This window comes from Synchiropus splendidus, chromosome 7 (assembly GCF_027744825.2).
Source record: "Synchiropus splendidus isolate RoL2022-P1 chromosome 7, RoL_Sspl_1.0, whole genome shotgun sequence".
Classification (NCBI taxonomy): domain Eukaryota; kingdom Metazoa; phylum Chordata; class Actinopteri; order Syngnathiformes; family Callionymidae; genus Synchiropus; species Synchiropus splendidus.
The window spans coordinates 11,479,599-11,501,780 of NC_071340.1; the positions used below are offsets into that span (position 1 = coordinate 11,479,599).

The 22,182-nt window shown below is 42.9% G+C and overlaps 3 protein-coding genes across 4 annotated transcripts; 1 reads left to right on the plus strand and 2 right to left on the minus strand.

Moving 5' to 3' along the window:
* Window positions 1-346: 346 nt before the first annotated feature.
* mier3b (mesoderm induction early response 1, family member 3 b) lies at window positions 347-8,057 on the plus strand. Of its 2 annotated transcripts, none has more exons than XM_053871648.1 (13): window positions 347-435; window positions 1,029-1,053; window positions 1,411-1,556; window positions 1,714-1,836; window positions 1,907-2,030; window positions 2,568-2,641; window positions 2,721-2,793; window positions 2,867-3,015; window positions 3,795-3,876; window positions 4,185-4,279; window positions 4,350-4,477; window positions 4,548-4,702; window positions 5,309-8,057. In XM_053871648.1, exons 1-13 carry the CDS (start codon window positions 427-429, stop codon window positions 5,779-5,781), a joined length of 1,656 nt encoding a protein of 551 aa, XP_053727623.1. In that variant the 5' UTR covers window positions 347-426; the 3' UTR covers window positions 5,782-8,057. The 2 variants fall into 2 exon arrangements, with proteins under 2 accessions (XP_053727623.1, XP_053727624.1); XM_053871649.1 differs by lacking the exon at window positions 347-435 and adding an exon at window positions 692-710.
* On the minus strand, window positions 7,777-11,212 carry elac1 (elaC ribonuclease Z 1). Its single transcript, XM_053871650.1, has 5 exons — window positions 10,986-11,212; window positions 10,459-10,665; window positions 10,321-10,379; window positions 9,943-10,153; window positions 7,777-8,553 (listed from the first exon to the last, which is right to left on the minus strand). The coding sequence occupies exons 1-5, from the start codon at window positions 11,140-11,142 to the stop codon at window positions 8,057-8,059; spliced, it is 1,131 nt and encodes a 376-aa protein (XP_053727625.1). The 5' UTR covers window positions 11,143-11,212; the 3' UTR covers window positions 7,777-8,056.
* A 377-nt stretch (window positions 11,213-11,589) lies between these two features.
* Window positions 11,590-21,835, minus strand: me2 (malic enzyme 2, NAD(+)-dependent, mitochondrial). The gene is made up of 15 exons (XM_053871737.1): window positions 21,671-21,835; window positions 19,175-19,329; window positions 16,029-16,162; window positions 15,807-15,956; window positions 15,652-15,727; window positions 15,423-15,584; window positions 15,139-15,352; window positions 14,959-15,056; window positions 14,769-14,882; window positions 14,172-14,283; window positions 13,924-14,066; window positions 13,743-13,845; window positions 13,535-13,605; window positions 13,266-13,364; window positions 11,590-13,061 (listed from the first exon to the last, which is right to left on the minus strand). The coding sequence occupies exons 2-15, from the start codon at window positions 19,286-19,288 to the stop codon at window positions 12,900-12,902; spliced, it is 1,752 nt and encodes a 583-aa protein (XP_053727712.1). The 5' UTR covers window positions 19,289-19,329; window positions 21,671-21,835; the 3' UTR covers window positions 11,590-12,899.
* Between the last annotated feature and the right edge of the window lie 347 nt (window positions 21,836-22,182).

A 22,182-nucleotide genomic window follows, 5' to 3' on the forward strand; every position in this document is an offset into this window, starting at 1 on the left:
TGACAGAAAGGCGATACAATGAGTAACAATTATGCAAGTGGCACAGGTTGTTTGATATTGGCAGGCTCGATCCACCGCCTCTTGACACCTGCACAGGAGTCGTGACTGGAGGAGGCAGCGATGATTCCGGGGGCTCTCGATAACATCAAGGTGGAAACACGGGTTCATAGTCAAGCCACATCAAAGTGTCATCGTCTGAAGCTTCTGTGGTGCTGAATCAAAGGTGGCACAGCCTCGCTTCATCGGCCGCCGTGATGTAATTCCATTGTATTTGCGTCTTTATTTTTCGCATATTCACCATTTACAAAGCACCAGCGGTTGGTTTGAATGACGTCACGGCTGGAGCATTCACCTGGACCGCTGATTGGTTCACGACGCTCATCCGGGTACTGCGCTGGAACGAGCCCATTAGCTAAAGGTACCAATATGGCGGAGGTAAGAGGGAAAACAGGGTAGAAGCAATCGATCTTAAATCGATATTTTTATGATTTGTGTGCCGTATTTTTTACTTTTACGCTATCGATTGAGTAAAGTGTGATTTTTGCTAACCGTAAAGCGTTCCTTGTGTGGTATTGGTGGCTTTAATCTCTCAGAAATATGCCTAAATGTCTGGACTGATCCTTCACTAGCAGGCCGCTGCGCCTTCGCTCTCAGCTGCTCTGGAGAAGCGGCTGTGTAAACTGATACGTAGATTTCACGCTAGCTTGCTGGTAAAAGTGGAATATGTTGCTGGTTGTCATTATTTGGAATCGTCTATTGTTTGGCTTCTGCGTGTTGCAACCAAACCGACATGATAAATTGCATTTGTTGTGTTTAAACTAAATGTTGCTTGCGCGCTTCTGCGTATCCGCGGTAACCGCTGTATTAGCCTCCTACTGTAAACGCCGAACATCACCGAGAAAGCCATTTTTCCTCCATTCCGTTTACAGTTGGGCTTTCGACTCGCATGTTTATCCCAAAATCTATGTTCGACTTAATCAGTGCAGTGATGACAGTTGTCTAAATCGCGTCTCAATCTTATTTTTCAGGCTTCCCTAGGGAGTTCAAGTCCAGGTAAGAAATCGCTACAAACATTGATGCCATTTTTATCTTTTTTTGACGTTGTCTGTGTGTTTTTTTTCTTATTTCATTCAGTTTATCCTAGGGTTTTTTTCCCCTCATGGTTATTCAATTGTACCTGTGATCAGAACCGCCTCAAAGAGTTGCATTAGAGTCTGTGGCGATTTAGTGATCACCTATGTATTTTTTCTTGTTGTTCATATTATTTTCAGAAAGTAATTACTTGCATTTAAATAAATGAAAACATCTCATCAAATATAAATTTAGCTAAATTACACATGTTTGGCGAATTACTCCATACAGTGTTGACACTGCCAGATAACAAATACCAATCCTATTCTCCTGCTCTAGTTGGCTCTTTATCATCGGAGGACCATGACTTTGACCCAACTGCAGAAATGTTAGTCCATGAAGATGATGATGAGAGGACTCTGGAAGAGGAAGAGTCACGAGAAGGAGGAAGGAATTTTAGCTCTGAAATCGCAGATCTTGAGAAGGTGAGTTTTTTTTAACTCTGGTTTTGCCTTAATTTAGCACAGAGCGTGCCAAATTTATTTGATTAGTTTCATCACATTGACTTGTGTTTAAATTCACTCCAGTGTGACGTTTACTGAATACTTCTCCCTAAGATTTCCTTGTTTATTTTTTTTCCAGGAGGGTAACATGCCATTGGAAGAGCTTTTGGCAATTTATCGCTATGAGGCTTCAGCCGGTTCCAGTATAGACAGTTCCTCTGGAGATCTCACTGATGAGCTCCCAGATATGACTCTGGACAAGGTAAACGTTTGGTAGCATTGTGGCAATGAGTCTTTGCAAAGAAAGTGTTCATATTTTACTCTGTTTTCAGGAGGAAATTGCAAAGGATCTGTTGTCTGGCGACTACGAGGAGGAGACGCAGTCATCGGCTGACGACCTCACTCCATCTGTTACTTCACACGAGGCCACAGATTTCTTCCCTCGAACTCTCAGATGTGAGTGAAATTACATATTTAAGACAAAAGTTAGCATTGTTGCATTTCTGACCGCCATTAATTCCCTGTTCATTTGTAATTTTGCCTTGTTTTCAATAATGGAAAGCTAACTTAATAACTATAAAAACTATAATAAAAATGTTTCTCAAATCGCAATATATCTCTTATCTCTCTTAGTGAAATGAACTTTTTGCAAATTGCTACAATGTTTAGCAAATCGCCCAAGTTGCATCAGTTTAATACAGTGACGGTTGCCTGGTCATTTCATTTACATGTAAATAACATGTGGATCGTGCCGGATCTTAGGGCATTGTGTGTGTATATATATATATATATATATATATATATATATATATATATATATATATATATGTATGTGTGTGTGTGTGTAGGAATGCGCTGGAATGTGTTTTCACCGAATGCCTCCTAATAATTATCGGTACCTTCTACATTCTTTCTGACTTTGGGGAATTTGTATTTGCTTGTTTTGATTGGTGCTGATGCTTTGAGGGTTTAATGGTTTTATTCTTTTGTCAGCCAACGCCATCTCTGATGGTGATAAGGAGTCAGAGTGTGATGATGATGGTCCCAGTCCGGAAGATTCCAGAAAGGTGAGGAGAGGTTTTGAAAGTGTCTAAGTTAGTACGTCTTGATTTTCTTAAATTTGCTAAATGTCTGTTAATTTCTTAGGAAATAATGGTGGGGATGCAATACCAGGCCGATGTACCCTCATGTCTGTGTCACTACAACGATGGAGAGAAAGGTATTTTTTTCTGTTTGTTGCTGTGGCTGTGAGGCGATAGACACAAAACCATCTTCTGATTTTATTGTCACAGTGTATGAAGATGAAGATGAGCTAATGTGGAGTCCAGGTGTTCTGCCCGAGAACAAGGTTCGGAGTTTCCTGTCAGACACGTTGTCTCGAACAACAGAAGAAAAGAATGGATGCGACAAACCAGGCGGGCACATACGAGACAACGAGCAGGTAAATCACCCCACCACCCATTCATCCTTTTGTTGGATGTAATTTGTTCATCTGTTCCGCAGAATTCTACTTTGTAACACTGGAATACATTAACCACCTTACAAAGTCATAAAGGCCAAAATGCCAGCCCCAGAACAGTTCCATAACCTTTATCTTGTTCTATTCTGCACTGTTTTCTTTCCCCTCCTTTGAACCATCCACCCCTAAATCTGTTCTGTCGTATGTACAATTAAGACAATAACTGCTCCCCACATTGACTTTGTTCTCTCGATTAAAAAAAAAAAAAAAAAAAAACCCACAAAGGTACAATGGCATCCGGTGTTCTTGTTCACAACACAAAGTATTTTATTTCACCTCTTTCATTTGCTCAAACTGAGCTATATTTGCTATTGCTAGTTTTCGTTCAGTGTCTCACATCGTGCCCCACGCCCATTAAAGTATTTGTGTGGTTGTTTGGGTCTCAAACACCCCTTCCGTCTTCTGCTTTCTCTGTCTTTGTGTGGGTGTTGTGGACAATACTTGAGGTTTCCCCCCTACTTATAAGACTAGGCAGTATCAATCGGTCAAATCTGCTCTCAAGGGTTTTATTTTGAAACGAACAATTTAGATGATACATTTCAGTTTCTGTTTGCATCTTTTACAGTTTTTGGATCCGCATATCACGATGTTTATGTCTCAGCATTGCTCCCTAGATATGACAGTTCTTTGCAGACCTAAATATGCTTGAAAATATTGGCTCTGTATTGGTACTTATCATCTTGTTTTTTCCCTCCTCACAGGCTTTGCATGAGCTTGTTAGGTGCAACTACAACACACGTGAAGCTTTGGAAAGATACTGCAGCCGCGTCAAGAGTTGTAAAGGTGAGGGCAACATGGGTCACCAAGACCGTAACGTTTGTTTTTCATTGTAATTGAAGTAAAAATGTTGTTGTGTGACTTTCTTATTATACAGTGAAGGCTTTCTTCTTTTTAATTACTCAACTGGACTCCGGTTTAGAAACGCTAATCCAGAATGAAACCCTTATTTGCATCCTGTAATTGGACTCAGTTGGAGGCATGAGAAGCCACACACTTACAGACTAAGTTTTTCCAAATCCAGTGATGAAAATGAACGTGACTTGGTTTCAGCGATGGATCGTCGCTAACATCTTTCTTTGTCACTGTTGTAGAAAAATCTCCGCCATGGTCAGAGGAGGAGTGTAAGAGCTTTGAGCATGGCCTGCAGTTGTATGACAAGAACTTCCACCTCATCCAGAAACACAAAGTGAGTAGAAAGAGAGCAGTGAACGCCACACAATGTCTTGAGTAGAAACTCAAATATTTTCCTTCTTCAGGTCACATCGCGGACTGTCGCAGAATGTGTGGCGTTCTACTACATGTGGAAGAAGTCAGAGCGCTTCGACTTCTTTGTTCAGCAGAATCGGTTCGGGAAGAAAAAGTACAGCAGCTACCCGGGTGTTACGTAAGTGGCTGTTAAACTAATCCATCTGAGATATATTTTCAAGTAATTCACCTCCTGTCTTGTCTCACAGCGACCTGATGGACAGGCTGGTGGACGAAGCCGAGGGCCTGGCTGTGGACAGCTCATCGTCTGTGTGCTCAGGGGCTGGTGGTGGAGGCAGACTGGAGGCCACCACGGACCAGCAACTCAGTCTTCTCAACTCCATCACGGCCAGCGACCTCACAGGTAACAGTGCTGTCGCCGTCCATCTTGAATGTTCCTGTCACTCCTGGAAGTGGTTTTTACTTCCCAGTGACAGACATCCCAGACGCACTCTTGGTTCATCCTGTCCCCAACACCTCCAGAAACTGTCCTCCACCTCTTCCTCTGCAGCTCCTCATATTCCATTGGACTTGGACATGTATCTGTTTCAGTTTTAACTACTACTGAGATCAGACCAGCTCCTCTGTGTCAGAGGATATCTTAAGTATCTTAAATAAGTCATTTTATATAGCGATAATACAAAACTGATGTGGCCCTGAGTCATTCTGACAATCTTTGCTGCACCACTCTAAGTATGGGTGCTTTGTTTAGTGATAAAATCCTCATATGTGCGCTACATTCGTCTTATTAATACTATTATTAAATCATATTTCGTGATGACTAGGTTAGGAGTTTGTGCTTAGCTCTTGTCCTGACTTAGTGTTTAATTCATGAGGTTCATGTCTCAAATTCTTGACTGAAAAGTAGAACGTCCTTGTTACTCAGCTAAGTGAACACATGCGGAAACTTGAGCTTGTTTGCGTGTTGATTCCTTTCACGTCTGCTGACGCTGAGATTGTGTGTGCGCAGCGCTCAGCAACACGGTGGCGACGGTGTGCAGTCCGGCGGAGGTCAACTGTCTGGACTCGTACAGTTTCCCTCCCCTGGAGAGTCTCCACCGCGCCTCGCTGACTCACGAGGAGTCGCTGGGCTTCCCTCCCAACGGCGCGGACAGCGACTGCCTCAACATGCTGGATGCCGGCTTCTACCACTCGGACCTGGGCCAGCTGGGCGGCGTGTGCGTCAACAAGGACTGCGAGCGGCCGTCCAAGAGACTCAAGATGGCGCTGCCCGACTCCTTTATCAACGACATGTCGGTGGGGAACCTGGGCGTGGACTTTGAAGCGCGACGGACAACGACACACCACCGGATCACCGGGGCCAAAATGGCAGTGTCCGTCACAGACTTCGGGAGCTTGGCCGGCAGCGGCGAGCCCAACGGGTTTTTGGGAGCACACGCACGGCATCACACGCAGCACACTGCAGCACTTCAGTCCGAGTGATCTTCCTCCGCCCCTTTTGAATCTCGCCTGTACATAAAGACTGACCTCACAAGTGTTTTGTTCCGATTCTACTACACACACAAACATGACACATACACATAACACACATACACCTCACTATATATATATATGAAAATACTTTTGTTTTCATTTTTGTGTACTATGACATCAGTGATGTCTCTCATTATAGAACTAAATCTTGATTTCTCTCAAGAGTATATAGCCATTTGTTTTAAGTTTTTTTTTTTGTCTTGTATCGTCCAGCGGGGCCCAGACGGCTGCACCAGGAGAGGCGTGTGTCTTCCTCACACGTACACACACACATGCGCGCGCCTCTCCAAAGCTACACTTTTATATCCTGCCATTTGTTTTTTCAGCTGCCAAAAGCTTTGTAGTTTCTGCCTCTCGTTGTTTGAAGTGGTACTTTTGTTCATTCTCCAGCTAGTGTTTGGTTTACAGGTACTTTTTAAAAGTCCGATTGGGTTTAAGGTGTAAAGTTAAGGTTTAGATTCTCAGTTCGGTTTTAGGTTGAGTAGTTACTGAAACAAGTCCGCCACAGTTGAGCTCACCATCATGGCGTTATTTATTTTTTTGTTTTTATTTGCTGATCCCAGTTTTATACCTAACAGGAAGTCTGATCTTGATTTTAACGTTCCTGTCAAAGTTCTTGAATTGGTCACGTGATCCTGCAAGTGAGATTTAGTTTTCATCGTGAAACCTGAAACAGTTTTGATGATAGATATGATTGTTTGAAGCATCAACATCTCTCCAACTTCAGTCAGGAATCAAGTGAATTGGCTTTTTACAAATGTTATGCAAGTTTTTTTTTTCTTAACAACACAGAACATCCTTATTTTAGTGGTTTTTATTTTGACGAAACACTACTAGTTGGCTCCAAATTTTAACTAGAGGTCAGCAGAAGCAGTTGAGGCTTGGACAGTTTGAAACTCCGAAATGTGTCCATTGTTTAGGAGTGGATTAAGCTAACAGCAACAAACTGCAGGTTTTTTTTTTTTTTAATTTTTTTTTTTAGGATTGCGAAGTTGCTTCCCCCCCTCACTTTGGCCAGATATGTGTAAAGTGAAGTGTAAATGTCTCTTGCTTCTTCTGCCTGTTTGGGAAACCCTGCAACAGTATTATATATTTATTTAAATCCACTCTGACGTCGTGTCGACTTGTCTTGCGAGCGTACCAGGTCTAGTAGCAACAGGTGAAAGCATTTTTGTTTTTCTCTTTTTTTTTTGACTGACATGCTTTTAGCGGGTCGGACGGTTGGATGCAGTAGTGTTTACTTAATTTATCTATGCATTGTGATACGAGCAAACGAGTTTGTTTCAGGGGTACGTCATGTTTCTATGGTCCATATTTGATCTGTGTACAGACGGGGACGTTGTGTCCCTGTGATATTTAAGTTTCCATCAGCTTTCTAGCCTGATGGCTTTTCTTTCTCTTGTAAATATTTAGCAAATAGCCTTTAAAAAGTCTATTACCTGACCTCTTTGGTGTTGAGACAAAGTTTAATTTCTCCAGATGGCCATATGCTGTAGATATGTACAGACTCCATTTCTTTCCCCTTCCTCATCAGGACACGGCGAAAAACCACGCATGCTAGCTGTGTTCTCTGACTTCAGCCCAATGCTGCCATTTTTTTTTTTTTGCTCTACATGTGTTAAAGATCTTTCCTCAAAACTAAAGTCTTTAAACACTCTGGTCTGGGTGGTCGAGGGGCGGCTGCTGTCTCTTTTCTTTCCATTCAGGTGTAATGCAGTAGGTCCTGGAGCCGTCGCGGCTTTAGACGTGATATTTATTTCACCTGTGGTGTGTACAGACGCAGAGAAACTGTCGGAATGTAAGAGGCCAACACGTCGTAGAAGTAGTTTCTTTCCACCCTGTGAATTCTCCAAAATGTGATATTTAATTGATCTCTCTGGTGTGAGTGTGTGCGTGCGAGTGTGTGTGAAGGCACTAAACAAATTTTTATTTTGTATCGTGTTTTGAAGTTTAAAAGAGGAGAAGCGGTTTTTCGGAGTTCAAAGGAAACCTCTGTGAATAAAAACAGACCTTACAAAAGTTAAAGTGTATATCCAGATATATAGACAATCAAAGCGTCACTATGAGAAATGTTCCAGAAGCTATCTTTATTGTTTATAAGAATTGTACATAAACATTCATTTTGTTTTTAGTTTTTCCTTTTTTTGGTTAAACATTATTTTGTATTTTCTGTTGTACTTTAATACCTTGTGTACAGATCCAGAAATAAAGCTCTGGAAAAAGTTCATTCTTGTCTGCGACCTTCATTCGACCTCTTCAGCGGGACTGTGAGAGTCAGAAAGTCCTCGGCGAGCACCACGTCCACGCTGCTGTCCTGCAGAGCGTCTTCCGCTTGTCTCTTCAGCTCTGTCACGTCGTCCTCGTGGCCTTCCTTCACCTGGGAGCCGGGCTTGAACCTCTGACTGAAGTGGTACAAGACCAGCCGCCGCGCGCCGCAGGCTCGAGCCACCGCCGCCGCCATCTCCGGCGTGCTGTGTCCGTGCTCGACCGCCTTCTCCCTCTGGTCGTTGCCCAGCGTGGCCTCGTGGACCAGGACATCGGCCCGGCTGCAAAGCCTCACAACACTGTCGCCCAGCGTCGCGCTGCAGTCGCCAAAAATACACACTTTCCTGCCCGGGATGTTTTCTTCCAGGACTTCCACAGGGGAGAGGATACGCCCGCTGTCCAGCGTCACCGAGTGGCCCGCCTTCAGGCGCCCGTACAGAGGACCAGGACTCAGACCTGAGGGGGGATTGATATTTTTTACATATATACATGCTTTTATATAGACATACTACATATTACTTTTCATGGTATTTGCTTTTGAATTGAGTTTTATTTTGTTGACACTTATAATTTTACATTGTTTACTTTTTACTGTGCCATTTTTGTGAATATGTGCATCTGCTTTGTGAACTGGTCGGGTTTGTGTATTCTTTGATTTATCATCCATTTGTGTTTTTTTTCCCCCACTGTTTCATGAACTTTTTTTGTCAGCATTTTTGTATGCCTGCCATACATTTGTATACAATTGTGTTTTTGTCCATTTTATTTTGATTTTTTATCGTCTATAACATCATCAATATTCTTTTGCAGTTTCTTTTAGTTTAGTTTAGTTTTTGCTTGTGTGTGTTTAATGTATTTTACAGTTTTTTATCATCAATTCGATTCTGTACTTTTTGGCTTTTTTCTTTCTTCAAATTTTTGAATGTACTGTCATCTTACACTTTTGTTTATGTGGATTTTAGATGGCCTTCTGAGGTCATTTCCTTTTTCTCTATTTACATTTCTGAAAATGTGTCTTTGCTTTAATTGTTATTTTTATATTACTCTCTGTGTCTCTCTGCGTCTGTTGGCTGATGAAGCTTTTGCATGGTTCAGTGTTCGCTGTCGTTTATTCCCTCAAAACTAATTTTAGGCTTCATCACAAATCTCCTAACGTGGAGCTAACACACTTTTGTGTGATGCCCTACTAGACACACACCACCTCTACCACTCGCCCAGGCTCAAGACCCCCAGGGCCCCGATACAGACACACTCAGCAGACGTCAGTGGAGGGATGGATAAAACGTGAACTGTAACCAACTGTGACTGACGTCAATGATATTCCAAATGCTGACAAACATATCAAATTACAGAGATAAGATCGACGCAGGTCAATAATATGGAAATGGTGGGATGGAAATACGCCCTCTCACTGCTTTTCTATTTATTTTTGCATTTCTCAGATGTATTTCCACTGGACTTTTGCTGCAGATCTATCTTGCTATAGTGTTGTGTTTCTTATCATGTACATGCTGTGAGTGTAATCCGCTAACATCCAACCACTGTACACCAGGGTTTGTCTTTCACGTGCCTGCTTTCATGTTCCATGTCCTGCATGTCTTCACAGGTTTGAGTACATTATTTTTGTTTTTTTTGTGTACCATCTAAGTTTAAAATGCATTTTGTGCTTTCCACCTGGGTCTCTGAAAGTACCTGTTTGTATTCATCTGAATGTAGTTTCCATAAAACACACAGAAAATTATTATTTACACAATAAAACAAAACAAAGAAGCTAATGTTTCCTTGGCGCTGTCATGAATGCTGTCACTGCACTTGTGAATTCAGCAAGTGCCTCAGTGAACTCACCCAGTTCCTTCAGAAGCTCAGTCTTCAGCCTCCCGGGTCGATCGTGCTCCTGGACGCAGAAGCCAAAAGACGGGACGCGGTGGAACAACCTGAAGGCTCGGACCACGAACCTCCCGTCCTCACACAGGTGGTAGCAGTCGCTGGACACGTCCAGAGAGATGGTCCTTCCTGGACGCTCCTGCGGGTGGAGAGGACCGGACGCTGCCGTCATCTGAAGGAAAAGAGACTTCAAAAGATCTGAAGAAGACAAGGTAACAGCTGAATCACGAGGAGAGAAGGAAACTGCAGTAGATATACAAAAACATATTCACTCTTTTAATTTCTTAGTTTAAAAACAGGACATTTTAAAATGGATGGAGTGACCCACCCATCACTGACCTCCAGGCTGAGCTGTCCCTCCTCTGGACTTTGGTCACAGGTGGGCTCCAGCTCATGAACTACAGACACACAAACACTGACTTCTTCAGTGCGACGGGACAATGATGCCCAGCTCATGTGCAGCTGCTTCCTGCTCACCTGCATAAGGGAACAGCAGCTGTGACCCTGTGAGACCCAGAGTCACCCTGAGATAGTGCCGCAGGCCCCGCGGGCCAAATATGTCCACACAGCTCAGGTTCTGCACCTGGTCCGAACCGCAGTTGAGACTGATGGTGCACAAGAGACCAGGGAGTCCGAAGAGGTGGTCGCCATGGAGATGAGAGATGAAGACTTTGCTGATTCGACCTTGAAAGGAATCACGGCATCACTTGAGAGGTGAAGACTGGACGTGTGGAATTGTTGCATGAGGTTCACTGAATTTGCCTAATTTGACTTGGGTCGGAAAAGAGTGGAGCGAGAGTTCGAGTTGGTCTTGTTCACGAGTGAGGGTGAACATAATCCGACAGTTCCCTTTTTTCAACATTGGAAAACCTTTTAGCTTCAACTAAATCCTGTGTTAAGAGGTAGTTTAGTAAAGATCGAACACAGTTATGATGACAAATGTATGTAAAATATGATTTTGAATTGCTGTGTTTTGTATGAACTGTGACTTTCAAGCAGCTCACCGGCTCGGAGCGAGCTCTTCATCAGCTGAGTCTGCGTGCCTTCCCCGCAGTCAAACAGCCAGCAGTCGCCCTCGGAGCGGAGCACAAGCGCCGACGCTCCGCGGTGTGGAGACGGGTAGGCCGAACCGGTACCGAGGAAAGTCAGGTCCATGGTCATCTTGACCCGAAGTGAAACTGCAGCGGACTGTTTCCGCAACAGCTCACAGAAACAGCATGGCTTGTTGACCGGTAACAGACGCGGGAGGATGACGTCATCGGCGCGACGGAAGTTGCTAACAGCCAGTGAAAGTTATTTAAATTGTATTATTTTTTCATGTTTGTCAATCTTTCTCATAGACCTAATGCTTGGTTAAGTAGTATTCCTATCCCATGTTAACTTAAATATCTTTCAATTTTAAAGTTTACGACGATTGACATTGATATAAATAGTGTAACAACATGAACAACAATAAAAACACAAACATTAAAAAGAAAGAAAAATACTAAGATGGGATAAATGAAATACATTCAAATAAATAAAACAGGGACAATCTATTTACAACGATCCACGTATACAGGAATATTGAAAAAAAAAAAGCATAGAGGCAGTCGAAGTGTAAAATAGTATTTATTCTTCAACAGCACATCAGTGAAGTCAAGCAAAACCTAAACTTAGATGGAACTCTGCGTACAAATAGTAAGTCATTCCTTTTTACTCTGAATATAAACACGTTCTCAGACAGGACAAGACAGAACTTTAACAAAAGCCAAAGAGAGCAGTCACAGTAACAACAAGACAGACATGTGGACCAACTTCATACTTTAATAATATCTTTAATAAATATAACCATGTAATATATCAGGGTCCAATAACAAAACATGTTGAGCAGTTTAACAGCTAAAGCTTCGTGTAGACACGGACACTTCATTTTGTTCCTCAGTAGAAGCTGTTAAACCATGGTTAATAAAAAACATGGACAGAAACACTGAATACTTCATTAGGCACTTCAATGCAGCAGCAGGCTGCTCACACTATAGCACATAAGCTCACATTAAATCTGACTCAGCTTCCTCACAGTCATTAGATTCATAACTAGAAACCATGTATCAAGGAAGTGAAGAGCTGCTTTTCATAAAAATATTAAAATAATCTCTCAAACAGTTTTCTCTGTTCAGAAAAATAAAACAACCAGTTTCTCTATCCAATGAGGTGTTTTGTATCCAGTGCACTTTGAACTCCACTAGAGGGCAGCGTTGAGTTGGAGCAAAGGAAAACGTGACACAGTGCAGCGGTTGTTGAAAATCACTACCAACATTCATGTTTGTCTAAATACTGACGGACAGATCTCTGAACTGAATACAGTTAAAGCTGCAGCGACGAGCACTTCACATCACCAGAGCTACTGCTTTTGGACCGGAGTGAGCAGCAACACTGTTTAAAATGGAGTGAATATTGAACATAACGATTAGCAGCATAATTTTACGCCATTAAAAAATGCTTGTATGAGAAATGTCTACAGCAAGAAGAACATGACATAACCACACAGGGTTCGGTGACACCTTCCCTTTTGAATTGACGGATACAAGCACAAAATAAAAAGTGTTTTTATAAATTGTACTTCTGCCTTTCTGTCCTCATAATATTAACTTAACGGTTGACACGATGGGAATACATACACACATATGTTAAAGGAATTTAAAGCACAGTCACTCTTTCAACATAAAAGCAGGTGTTATACGGACAAGCGCTATTAGAGCTTCAAATTGAAAAAAACGGATGGCTGAATTCTGCAGGGCCATTTCTCAGCACCAGGGGGAGCGCTTGTATGGTAGAGACGCGGTCACGTGACAATACAGCGCGGCCAAGATCATTGGGCGGTGTGGGAACACTGTTCAATAAAGGTTATTCTAAAAACAAGAGGATGACAGTGCAGCTCAGTTGGTTTTGGGGCTGAAGCTGACCCCAGGCCAGTCGTAGGTGTCCGGTAGGAAGGAGTCGTAGTGCGTGTTCCACACTGTGGCACGTATGAATCTGTTCTTATCCAGCGGCTCAGGGTAGCGGAAGGCCATGCCGTTAGCATAGACAAACTCCACCACCTGTGTCAGCAAGACGAGGAGCAGGACGAAGTGTCAGTCAGCGAACAGCTTCATCTACATTCACTGTACCTAGTCTTAAACACATCTGAGGAAGCACTACTTACTCAGAGAGGTTAATGACCTCAATGCACTATACACAGTATACAGTATATGAACATGGAGTATATGCTTCATCATCGGCAGCACACAGTGGGTCTGACTCACCTTGACGGCCATCTGGACAGAAACCTCTCTGATGTTGGACAGAGGCGGGTAGAGTCGGCCTTCGTCCAGCTCCTTATCGGTCAGCTGCTCTGCCAGAGTCTGTTGGGGAAGAAACAGACAGATGAACGTCCAGGGTCCAAACTGTAGTGTAAACAACATGTTTCACATTTAAAATGAGGTTGACTGTTCAGCACAGGCAAGGTGCTGTGTTCACACGGAGTGGTTGGTTACAACAGGACCAGCATTTGACACAGTGGAGAACTTCAGACCTTGGCAGCCTCCAGGAAAACCGTGTCACTGATGTGCCGAACTCCACTCAGGATGACAGCGAGGGCCACACCTGCGGAGCGAAGGACCATTATATGCGAGGAGTATAGCACGAGTAACAGTGCCAGTCTTATAAGTACTTCAGTCACAGCTTAGCATATAAGAGTGTCATGCCCTGTCGCTTCTACAACTGAATTTCAGAAGTCTCACCTGGAAAGATGTAAGCGTTGTTCCCCTGACCCGGAGTGATAACTCTGCCATTGGGCAGGGTCACCGGATCAAAGGGACTTCCACTGGCGAAGAGACAGCGGCCCTGTGAGGGAGGGGGAGTGGGGTGTGACGTTATTTAAGGAGGACTTATTTTCATCGATGAAGGAAAGAGGTGGTGTACGTCAGTGAGTGTGTAGGCCTCCTCTGCTGTGCACTCAGCCTTAGCTGTGGGGTTACTGAGGGCAAAGATGATGGGCCGCTGGTTCAGGGCTCCCATGGCCTTGATGACATCATGGGTGAACAGTCGCCCCGCTCCTGACACTCCTGGAGGTCAGAGGAAGACAACAATATCACAACCCACACTCATTCATCATTGATATATTAATGGATGGACAGTGTAAAGATGAATCTATAGTAGAGGGCCCTCACCAATGATTGCTGTTGGTTTGATGGTGTTGACTGCATCCAGGAAGCTCTGAACATTGCCTGGACTGTCGTGAACAAAAGCCTCCTGGTTCGAGTCAGTCTCCTGCTCTCTCCCCTAAAATCAAAGCATATAGGTCAGTAACAGTGGCAACCTGACAGAAACAGACAAAGGAAAAACTAGACGCTGCTGTTTATGAATAAACAGCTCATGAATGCACCGCGTGCTGCCACCATGCACATGCTGTCAGTGGAGGCCTGCAGCTATAGTTGAAGCTTTGAACGGTGTCTCAAGCTCAAAAGATGGCCGAAATACTGTTCCCACCCCGCCACGGCAACACTGCACCACCCTCTCCTCCGCCGTGTTACTTCCTGCCTGAACAAACCATATCTCGAAAACCGTAGCAGATAGCGAAAAACTGAGCACACCATGAGAATCCTGAGGCTTTTGTCTCGAACTGACCAGAATTTCATGTGTCTACAGTCTACTGTTTGCCGCGATTATCGTGCAGCAGCCTCGCCTCTTCAAGGCAGTTCCAATGTGCATTCACAATAATAAAATCAGAGCTACAAATGTTATCTACACCATGTGGCGCAGCTGACCTTCACTAACAGCCCAAATTTGTCGAACATCCAGATCTGCTTTCTGGCCTCCTCCTGAGTCATCCCAGACTCCATCATGGCCATGACGATCAGGTTGGCAATGCCCAGAGCAGCCTGCAGCAAAAGGTCAACTCTCATTACTGAAGTCGTACAGCACATTCCTGCCACAGGATGGCAGCAGAGAACAAACCTCTCCGGCTCCCAGGAAAAGCACCCGGTGTTCAGTGATGGGCTTGCCGATGGCTCTCTGAGCCGCCAGCAGACCCGCCAGAGCCACTGAGGCGGTTCCTGAAACACAAACGGAACCTTTACCAAACCCAGTTGGATGAAACCCCCCAAGATGGAGACATGTTCTCCAGTTTCCAAGCACCTTGTATGTCATCATTGAAGGTGCAGTACTTCTCCCTGTACTTCCGGAGGAAGCGGAAGGCGTTGTGATTCCCAAAGTCTTCAAACTGGATCAGCGTGTCCTGTCCGTACTTGTCCACCACAGCCTCCATGAACTCATCGATCAGATCGTCGTAGGCCTGAGAGCGGTCCCGTCTCTGATACAGACCCATGTACAGCGGATCCCTCAGGAGCGTCTGGTGCAGCAGAGAGCAGTGATCAACTTCACCTGTCCAAAACAAAGATGACTGCCAAACCACGTCCCACCTCATTATCAGTGCCGACGTCGATCACGACAGGCAGACATTTCTCAGGACGAATGCCAGCGCAGGCAGTGTACAAGCAGAGCTTCCCGACTGGGATGCCCATGCCATACACACCCAAGTCCCCGAGTCCTAAAATCCGCTCTCCGTCAGTCACGACAACAGCCTGCAGAAGGATTAAGCAGCAATGAAAACACGTATTCCCCTGGAATGTTCTTATAAATCTGACTCACAGCAACATTGGTCTCAGGCCAGTTGTCCAGAATGGAGCGTACGTGTCCTCTGTCCTGGATGGAGATGAACAAGCCCCTGGGTGGGAAGGGAGATGGAGCCTTACGAGGGACACCAGCGCAAATCTATAGTCTCCCACTTCATGGAAAATACTCACTTTGGTCTTCTGAAAATGTGTCCGTACTGTGTGCAGGCCAAACCCACCGTGGGAGTGTAGACGATGGGCATCAGCTCCTCTATGTCCTCCATCAATACACGATAAAAAAGCCTCTCGTTTCTCTCCTGGATGCCCATCAAGTATATGTACCTGATTGAAAAAGGCAGCTGACATTCAATAAAAAGTGGAAATAAGTGGGAAAGGTCACGTGAAATGACTTACTTCTCCAAAGGGTCAGTCATTTTCTTGAGGTTATTTTGAAAGCGCATGGCTTGAATGTCCTGTGTTTCCACTTTGGGAGGCAGAAGACCATGTAAGCCCAATATCTGACGCTCCTGTAACGTGAAGGCCATTCCCTACGGACAGATCCATGGGGATTAAAGCAAGAACGTGAATGCCTGTATTTTCTTGGCCTGTTTGACGTCAGACGAAAGCAATAACAAATGTGTCCTAATTTTCCTCCTTTTTTTTTTGTTCTTTCTCTTTTCGCCATCACCACCACTTAAGCATTTAATATAGCATGTTCTTATTTCAAGACCACATTTTCTTCTTTTCATTGGCCATTTTTGAGTTTTTCTTGTTCCTCAAAATACTGAAAATATATTTTGAAATAAATTGCCTTTTTAGCTTGAACGACTGGTCCATAGTTGATTTACATTCAAATTAAGTGGATATAAAATGAAATATTTCAATAGGTTTCATGGCATATTGATATTTTTTCATATTAAGGATATTTTTCCATCATGTTTTGTAGTCATCGCTGTCTTACTTTTGCATGAGGGCCCCTCTCAAACGTGGCCCTTTAAAAAAATGTAATTGCCCACTCTAGTCTACACTGTTTATGTATGTTTTGTGTTGACGTCTGTCACTGGGGGAGAAAAAGTGTTTTGGAAAAAGACTTGAAACCTCCCTGGTGATGCGTTGGGTGGCGGATAATGACTCCATTAACTTGGAGTGTATCCAAATGAAAGCGCTTAAATGTCTCTGTTTTCTCTCTACCGCTGCACTTCACTACTTAGCTAAATTTAAAATCAAGTCAACAGATGCAAAAAAAACAAACCTATTAAAAGATCATTATAATCTTTCATGTTCAAAGCAATTCCTTGAACCAATCCTAGGTCAGAGTTAAGAGACAGGTTATACAGGTGTGGGTATGTCAGAGATGAAACTTGTTTGATCTTTGAGAGTTATTTAACCTGACTAATGCTTTTAAGTGTATCAAGAACACAGTTCATCCACTCTCCTTCTAAGCCATAAACACTGACTTGTACTGCAGGTTGACCCTTTGAACTGATACGACAAAGAGGGGAGCCATCTGGTGTGTAAGACAAGCCCCCACATGAAACCAATTTTACATTGAGAGAATGAGTGGGAGGTGTTGAGGTGGACTCCCTTCCAAGGAGCCAATACAGACCACTTTAAGAAGAAACTCCCCTCAGACCTTTAGTTCAACATATGGAGCAATAGATGGGCTGGATATGTGGGGAGAGTGGCAATTGCAGGGGGCTCTTCCAAAAGCTGAGTCATGCTGACGGAGCACTTTAATTCACCGAGCTCTGCGTCCCAGTTCCTCTTCTCCTTCCCTTTTGCACATTCCAAACTTGCTGAGATAGATGGACAAATGTTCTGGTCGAGTTATATGATGAAGTTTGATACTTCATTTAGGACATTGGCTGATAATGAACCTCCTCTTTAGCACAGACTGAACTTACTATTTTAATCATCTGACTATAGATTTAGTCATTGACAGTGTTGTAAAAACAATCTGTTAATAACATCCATCATTGAGGTCTTTCAGCTTCACAATTTATTCATTCATTCATGTGTGCCAAATACCTTCATGAGCAGTGCTGGGTTCAATTTTAGCAGACAAATGTACACTCAATTGAGCAAAATGAAGTCAAACAAAAAACATCATAACCATACTGTGCTTAGTTAAACTGGTTCTACAAGAAGACAGCAGATAGTTGCACTGGTTTAGTGAGACACTAGGTATATGAGACGGCCAGGCAGAGGAACATGTAGGTTAGATTTATATTTAGCACAACATATGTAGTCCAGTCTATACAAAGCCAAACCTGGAGAGTGACTGACCCTGTGACTCCAGGCTCCAGACCTAAATGGAATTGTAATATCGCAGAAACTAATTCAACACAGTCAGGCACTAAAGTACCACCAACTAAATGCAAGTTTAAATCAGGTGTGCTTTGAAGGTCATTCACTGTAACTAAGACGCAGCCTTTTACATTTTTGCGTAGTGTATATGTGGGGCTTCAGCAGGCGCACAGCTATGGATGGAATATATTTGAACAAAACACTTCAAATTAAAAAACCTGTCAACCCTCCAAATGAAATGTATGAAACTAACCTTTGAGTCTGAAAGGCACTTGCTTGTTCTTTTTTAATACTTTTATTTTTTTTTACCCTTAAAAATACATGTGTCTGGAATGCTTTCAATAAACATTAACAATAATGTTTATTGTCAGTGACAGAACACAGTCAGTGACAGTACAAACACTACGGTCAGCATCTTCACTATAGCATTTTCTCAAGCAAACCCTGGGATGTACATGTATGCAACATGATTGCGGACAAGATAATGAAGACTTTCTGTGGTCTAGATCAGATTGTTTGTCACTGTAATGGAATTCTATCTTTGCAAATATAAAAAAATATATATATATATATTGATTATAAAAGGCTGTAAGTAATAAACAAGGTCCAGTTTAATCTCTGTTTATGGTGCGTAAATAACACAACAGAACACAGCTGAATCGTGCAGTTGCGCAACAGCATGTTTAAAATCCAGCACTGCAAATTATGTGACAATGGAAACATTCACACTTGGTATACAAGTATTTGGGATGTCTCTTGTCTGTGTTGTTCAACAGCTGATGCCTGGTCTGCTGTCGCCTCTCCTGTTATTAGTTTAAACAAACTAGTTGACTCATAACATTTTTTGTATCACACTCCACCTCATGAACCAATTCAAAATATCCCCAACAAAGAATAAAAATGTGCAAAAAAACAAAGGAGGACAGTTGACCAATATGATTTCACACCATCTGCAGTATGTAAAATGCTCTGGTTTCTCTGTCACACTGCCCGCCACATTCTGACACGGCTCCTGGCTATTATTATCCCAGGACATAAACAGAAATGTTACCACTTGCAGGAGATTACAAACGGAAGAATCTGTACCCAGAATTATTAATCCTGATGCCATGTATTTGACTGCTGTCACCCAGGTAAAGTAGTGCTGCTAACACTCTACAGCATTTACACAAGTCCACAACACATGTCGCCAGCAGCATCTAATTCAGATAAGACCTGATAAGACGCTGATTGTTGGTCAGTGGCTGACTTACTTTATTGGTGCGAGGGTTAAGCATGAGTGGTTTTCCTTTCTCTTTTGTGTGAGCCCATCGACAGGCCGAGACACAAGGCCTCAGTGAAAATGTTGCCCTCAACCTGGACAGCATAGTGGACAGTGCACGGTCCTCTCAACAGCACTGAAGCGGAACTGGCATGAAAAATAGAAACACAGGAAGGAAAGATTAGCTGAGCAAATGGTTACCTTCATCTGTGGGGGAAAAAGAAAACGTGATCTCGGACACTGAGGGAATCCAAACCATCCAGACACTAAATTCCAAATTCCCCATGAAACAGCAGAAATTATACAAGCAAGAATGAGTGACACTGCTGCTGATGTCTTTCTCAATAAAACCAGGTGGCAGATAACACACACAAGCCTATGCATGACATGGGTCACGTAGACGTCTTGTTTCTAGGATTAAAGATGCTGACATCAGTGGATGGTCACAAATCCCCATGGAGACCAAGTAAATTGGTGCTGTACTGTAATCCTCTCCGGGGTGAACTACACATGATTAGACACAATGACAGTCAACATTACATAACAGTCACCAATAAACCCATCCATGGTGATACTTTGACATTTACTTAAAGTATTTGCCTGCACGACACATGAGGATAAGTTTGATATTTTCAGAACAAGCAACAAACCTGAACGGGCCCCCGCTCTATATCGTCAGCTGCAGAGTACACTATAGTCTCTATAGTACACAGTACGTCATGCATGTGATCTGATTCTGCCAGGTTATTGGGTTCCGTGCAGAAAAAGGTCATCCCTCCGCCCAATCCACTTATATACTACTTAATGAGGAGCAGAGTACTATTATCTAGTTATGATGGGAACGCTTGCTAATTTGTATAAAAACCATATGTCATGAATGTGAACAAATAATAGGTTGTGCTCAGAGTTCAGGCTGTTTGTATACACCTATAGAACATAGATGTTTTACACAAGACACTCGTAGTGATCAGGTCGCTGTTACTTTACATTAGTCAATAAATACGACTACTAAATACTACTATAAAAATACTTTCAGGTCAGTGTACCTTTTAAATAAAGGTCTACAATCAGATCGTATCTGTCAGAGGTCATCATTCTGCAGTCGGCCACACCTGATATGAGTAGTGGAGATAAGATAAGATAAGCAGGTAGCAGCATGTCAGCACGCTGCTGCTCAGGACGTGAATGAAAATTTTAAAAATTTAAGCAGCTCAGTGTGAAGTGAGCTGTACTGGGCTTTTGAAATGTATTGTTCTAGGGGCAAAAAGCTAAATTCATTTCAAGGTGTCTTGAAAAGCAGGGATTGTGAGTCAACAGCCAGGAAACGATTTCAACAAACAATGGCTTTATTGACCCAACTGGATTTAACACAGTAAAAATATTTGCAACCAGGAAATTGCGACACTATCTCACATAGCGGTCTCTTTAATGATAAATCCAGCATCCTATGCTAGTCCAACCAAACGCAGACTAGTTTTAACTGGTTTTAGGTTTTTTTTGTTTGGTTTTTTTTTGTGAAGTTAGACAATATTCTAATACTCTGACAATTAAAAAAATGTAAGATTTTGTCTTAAATTTTAAGATTTAGGAATGTAAGATTTATTCCTTTATTTATCCCACAATGGTGCATATAAACACATAACTTTACCCTCATATCAGACACAAGGATAGATGAAAAATACATGCAACTCTTGATGCTGTACACACAGTGAAAGTCCATGAAAAAGAAAAAGCCAATTGATATGCTAGAATTTCATGAGTCTCAGTTACCACAGCTGATGTCAACACAGCCAAACATGTTTACAGGTGTTTGTTTATTCAGCATATGAATTAGTCAGGCCCCATCTACTTAGATTTTCAGCAAGATTTCGACTTGTCTTCATTTTTTTAGATGTAAACAACCGTATTAAACACCAGTGAATGCAGATTAATGGCTAATAATGATGATCAGGTCTCTTGTGTTAGCATGACGGAGAGTGACGGCTCGTGAAGCCCTTGTGTTTCGACTAATGTGCTGCTGTATCACAGTCATCAGTAACAGCGGTGTGGTAAAGAGGTTAACGGTTCAACTCCATGGTGACTTTTGAAGGCACCCTGGGTGAGACACTTTGCCAGTAATAACAAGATTCATTTTACGTAATACTACACAGTAGAAAATACTTCACAATACTCAAGATGTGGCTTTAGACAGCTAATAAGCTAGCTTAGCAATTTCGATAAAATAAAGTCGTGTAGGGCGATAGCACGTATATTTATCGACCTATACATAGCTAAGCGCGAATGAAACACATAACCGTACTTGCCAATACAATTAACAATATTATGCCTCATGTATATTTGATTGAAATGGAACCTCCAGGAGCTAAAGATGAGTCTGCTGACTCCGATTACATCTTCACTTTCTGCTAACCCTCCACTCACAAACGGGAAGTTCTCCAGTGGCAGACTTTCAATGACTGAGAGATGGCAAACACGTTGTTTCACTGACCTGGGGCTTTGCGGAACGTTTCAGCGTCGCGGGATATTCCTTTAGTTGGGTCTGGGCTATTTAAAAACGCAATTCTGAGCCCCGCCGGCGACAGTGGTGTCCACCTCCCGTGCGCTGCTTCAGACTGCAGACTCACGAGAGGACCCAGACCAGCGCTCAGCCAATCACAGGCCGGGGTTTCCTTCCGACTACCGTAAAGCATGTAACACGCAAATACTACAGCCGTAATGACTGGGAAGGACGCCGCTTCCGCTCCTGAAATAATAACAATAAAAAAATAATAATAGTGGCAGGAAAAAAAGAAGCAGATTGAGGAGGATTTATTGGGATTAACACATCAGCCGAAATACGGTTAAATTGGAGAATGCGGTATGTAGAAAATCATGGTAATTCAAGACATTGTCGTGGACCCTTCACCTTAATATCAAAGTCGTGAAAGTCAAAGACAGGAGTGGCGTCGAAGTTAAGAACTCATCTGTTCTTTGTGAGATTTGCTTAAAATGTCAAGGCGT

Excerpts from the sequence above, each read along its gene's own strand:
- me2 (XM_053871737.1), bottom strand. The coding sequence starts at position 19,288 with ATGCTGTCCAGGTTGAGGGCAACATTTTCACTGAGGCCTTGTGTCTCG. Across the intron at positions 14,883-14,958 it reads TTTTCCTGGGAGCCGGAGAG|GCTGCTCTGGGCATTGCCAA; the intron begins GTTTGTTCTCTG and ends CTTTTGCTGCAG. Across the intron at positions 13,365-13,534 it reads TTTTCCTGGAGGCTGCCAAG|ACTCTGGCAGAGCAGCTGAC; the intron begins GTCTGAAGTTCT and ends CTTCCCCAACAG.
- elac1 (XM_053871650.1), bottom strand. The coding sequence starts at position 11,142 with ATGACCATGGACCTGACTTTCCTCGGTACCGGTTCGGCCTACCCGTCT. Across the intron at positions 10,666-10,985 it reads GAAGAGCTCGCTCCGAGCCG|GTCGAATCAGCAAAGTCTTC; the intron begins GTGAGCTGCTTG and ends ATTCCTTTCAAG. Across the intron at positions 10,380-10,458 it reads GCTGCTGTTCCCTTATGCAG|TTCATGAGCTGGAGCCCACC; the intron begins GTGAGCAGGAAG and ends GTGTGTCTGTAG.
- mier3b (XM_053871648.1), top strand. Across the intron at positions 4,280-4,349 it reads ACCTCATCCAGAAACACAAA|GTCACATCGCGGACTGTCGC; the intron begins GTGAGTAGAAAG and ends TTCCTTCTTCAG. Across the intron at positions 4,703-5,308 it reads CACGGCCAGCGACCTCACAG|CGCTCAGCAACACGGTGGCG; the intron begins GTAACAGTGCTG and ends GTGTGTGCGCAG.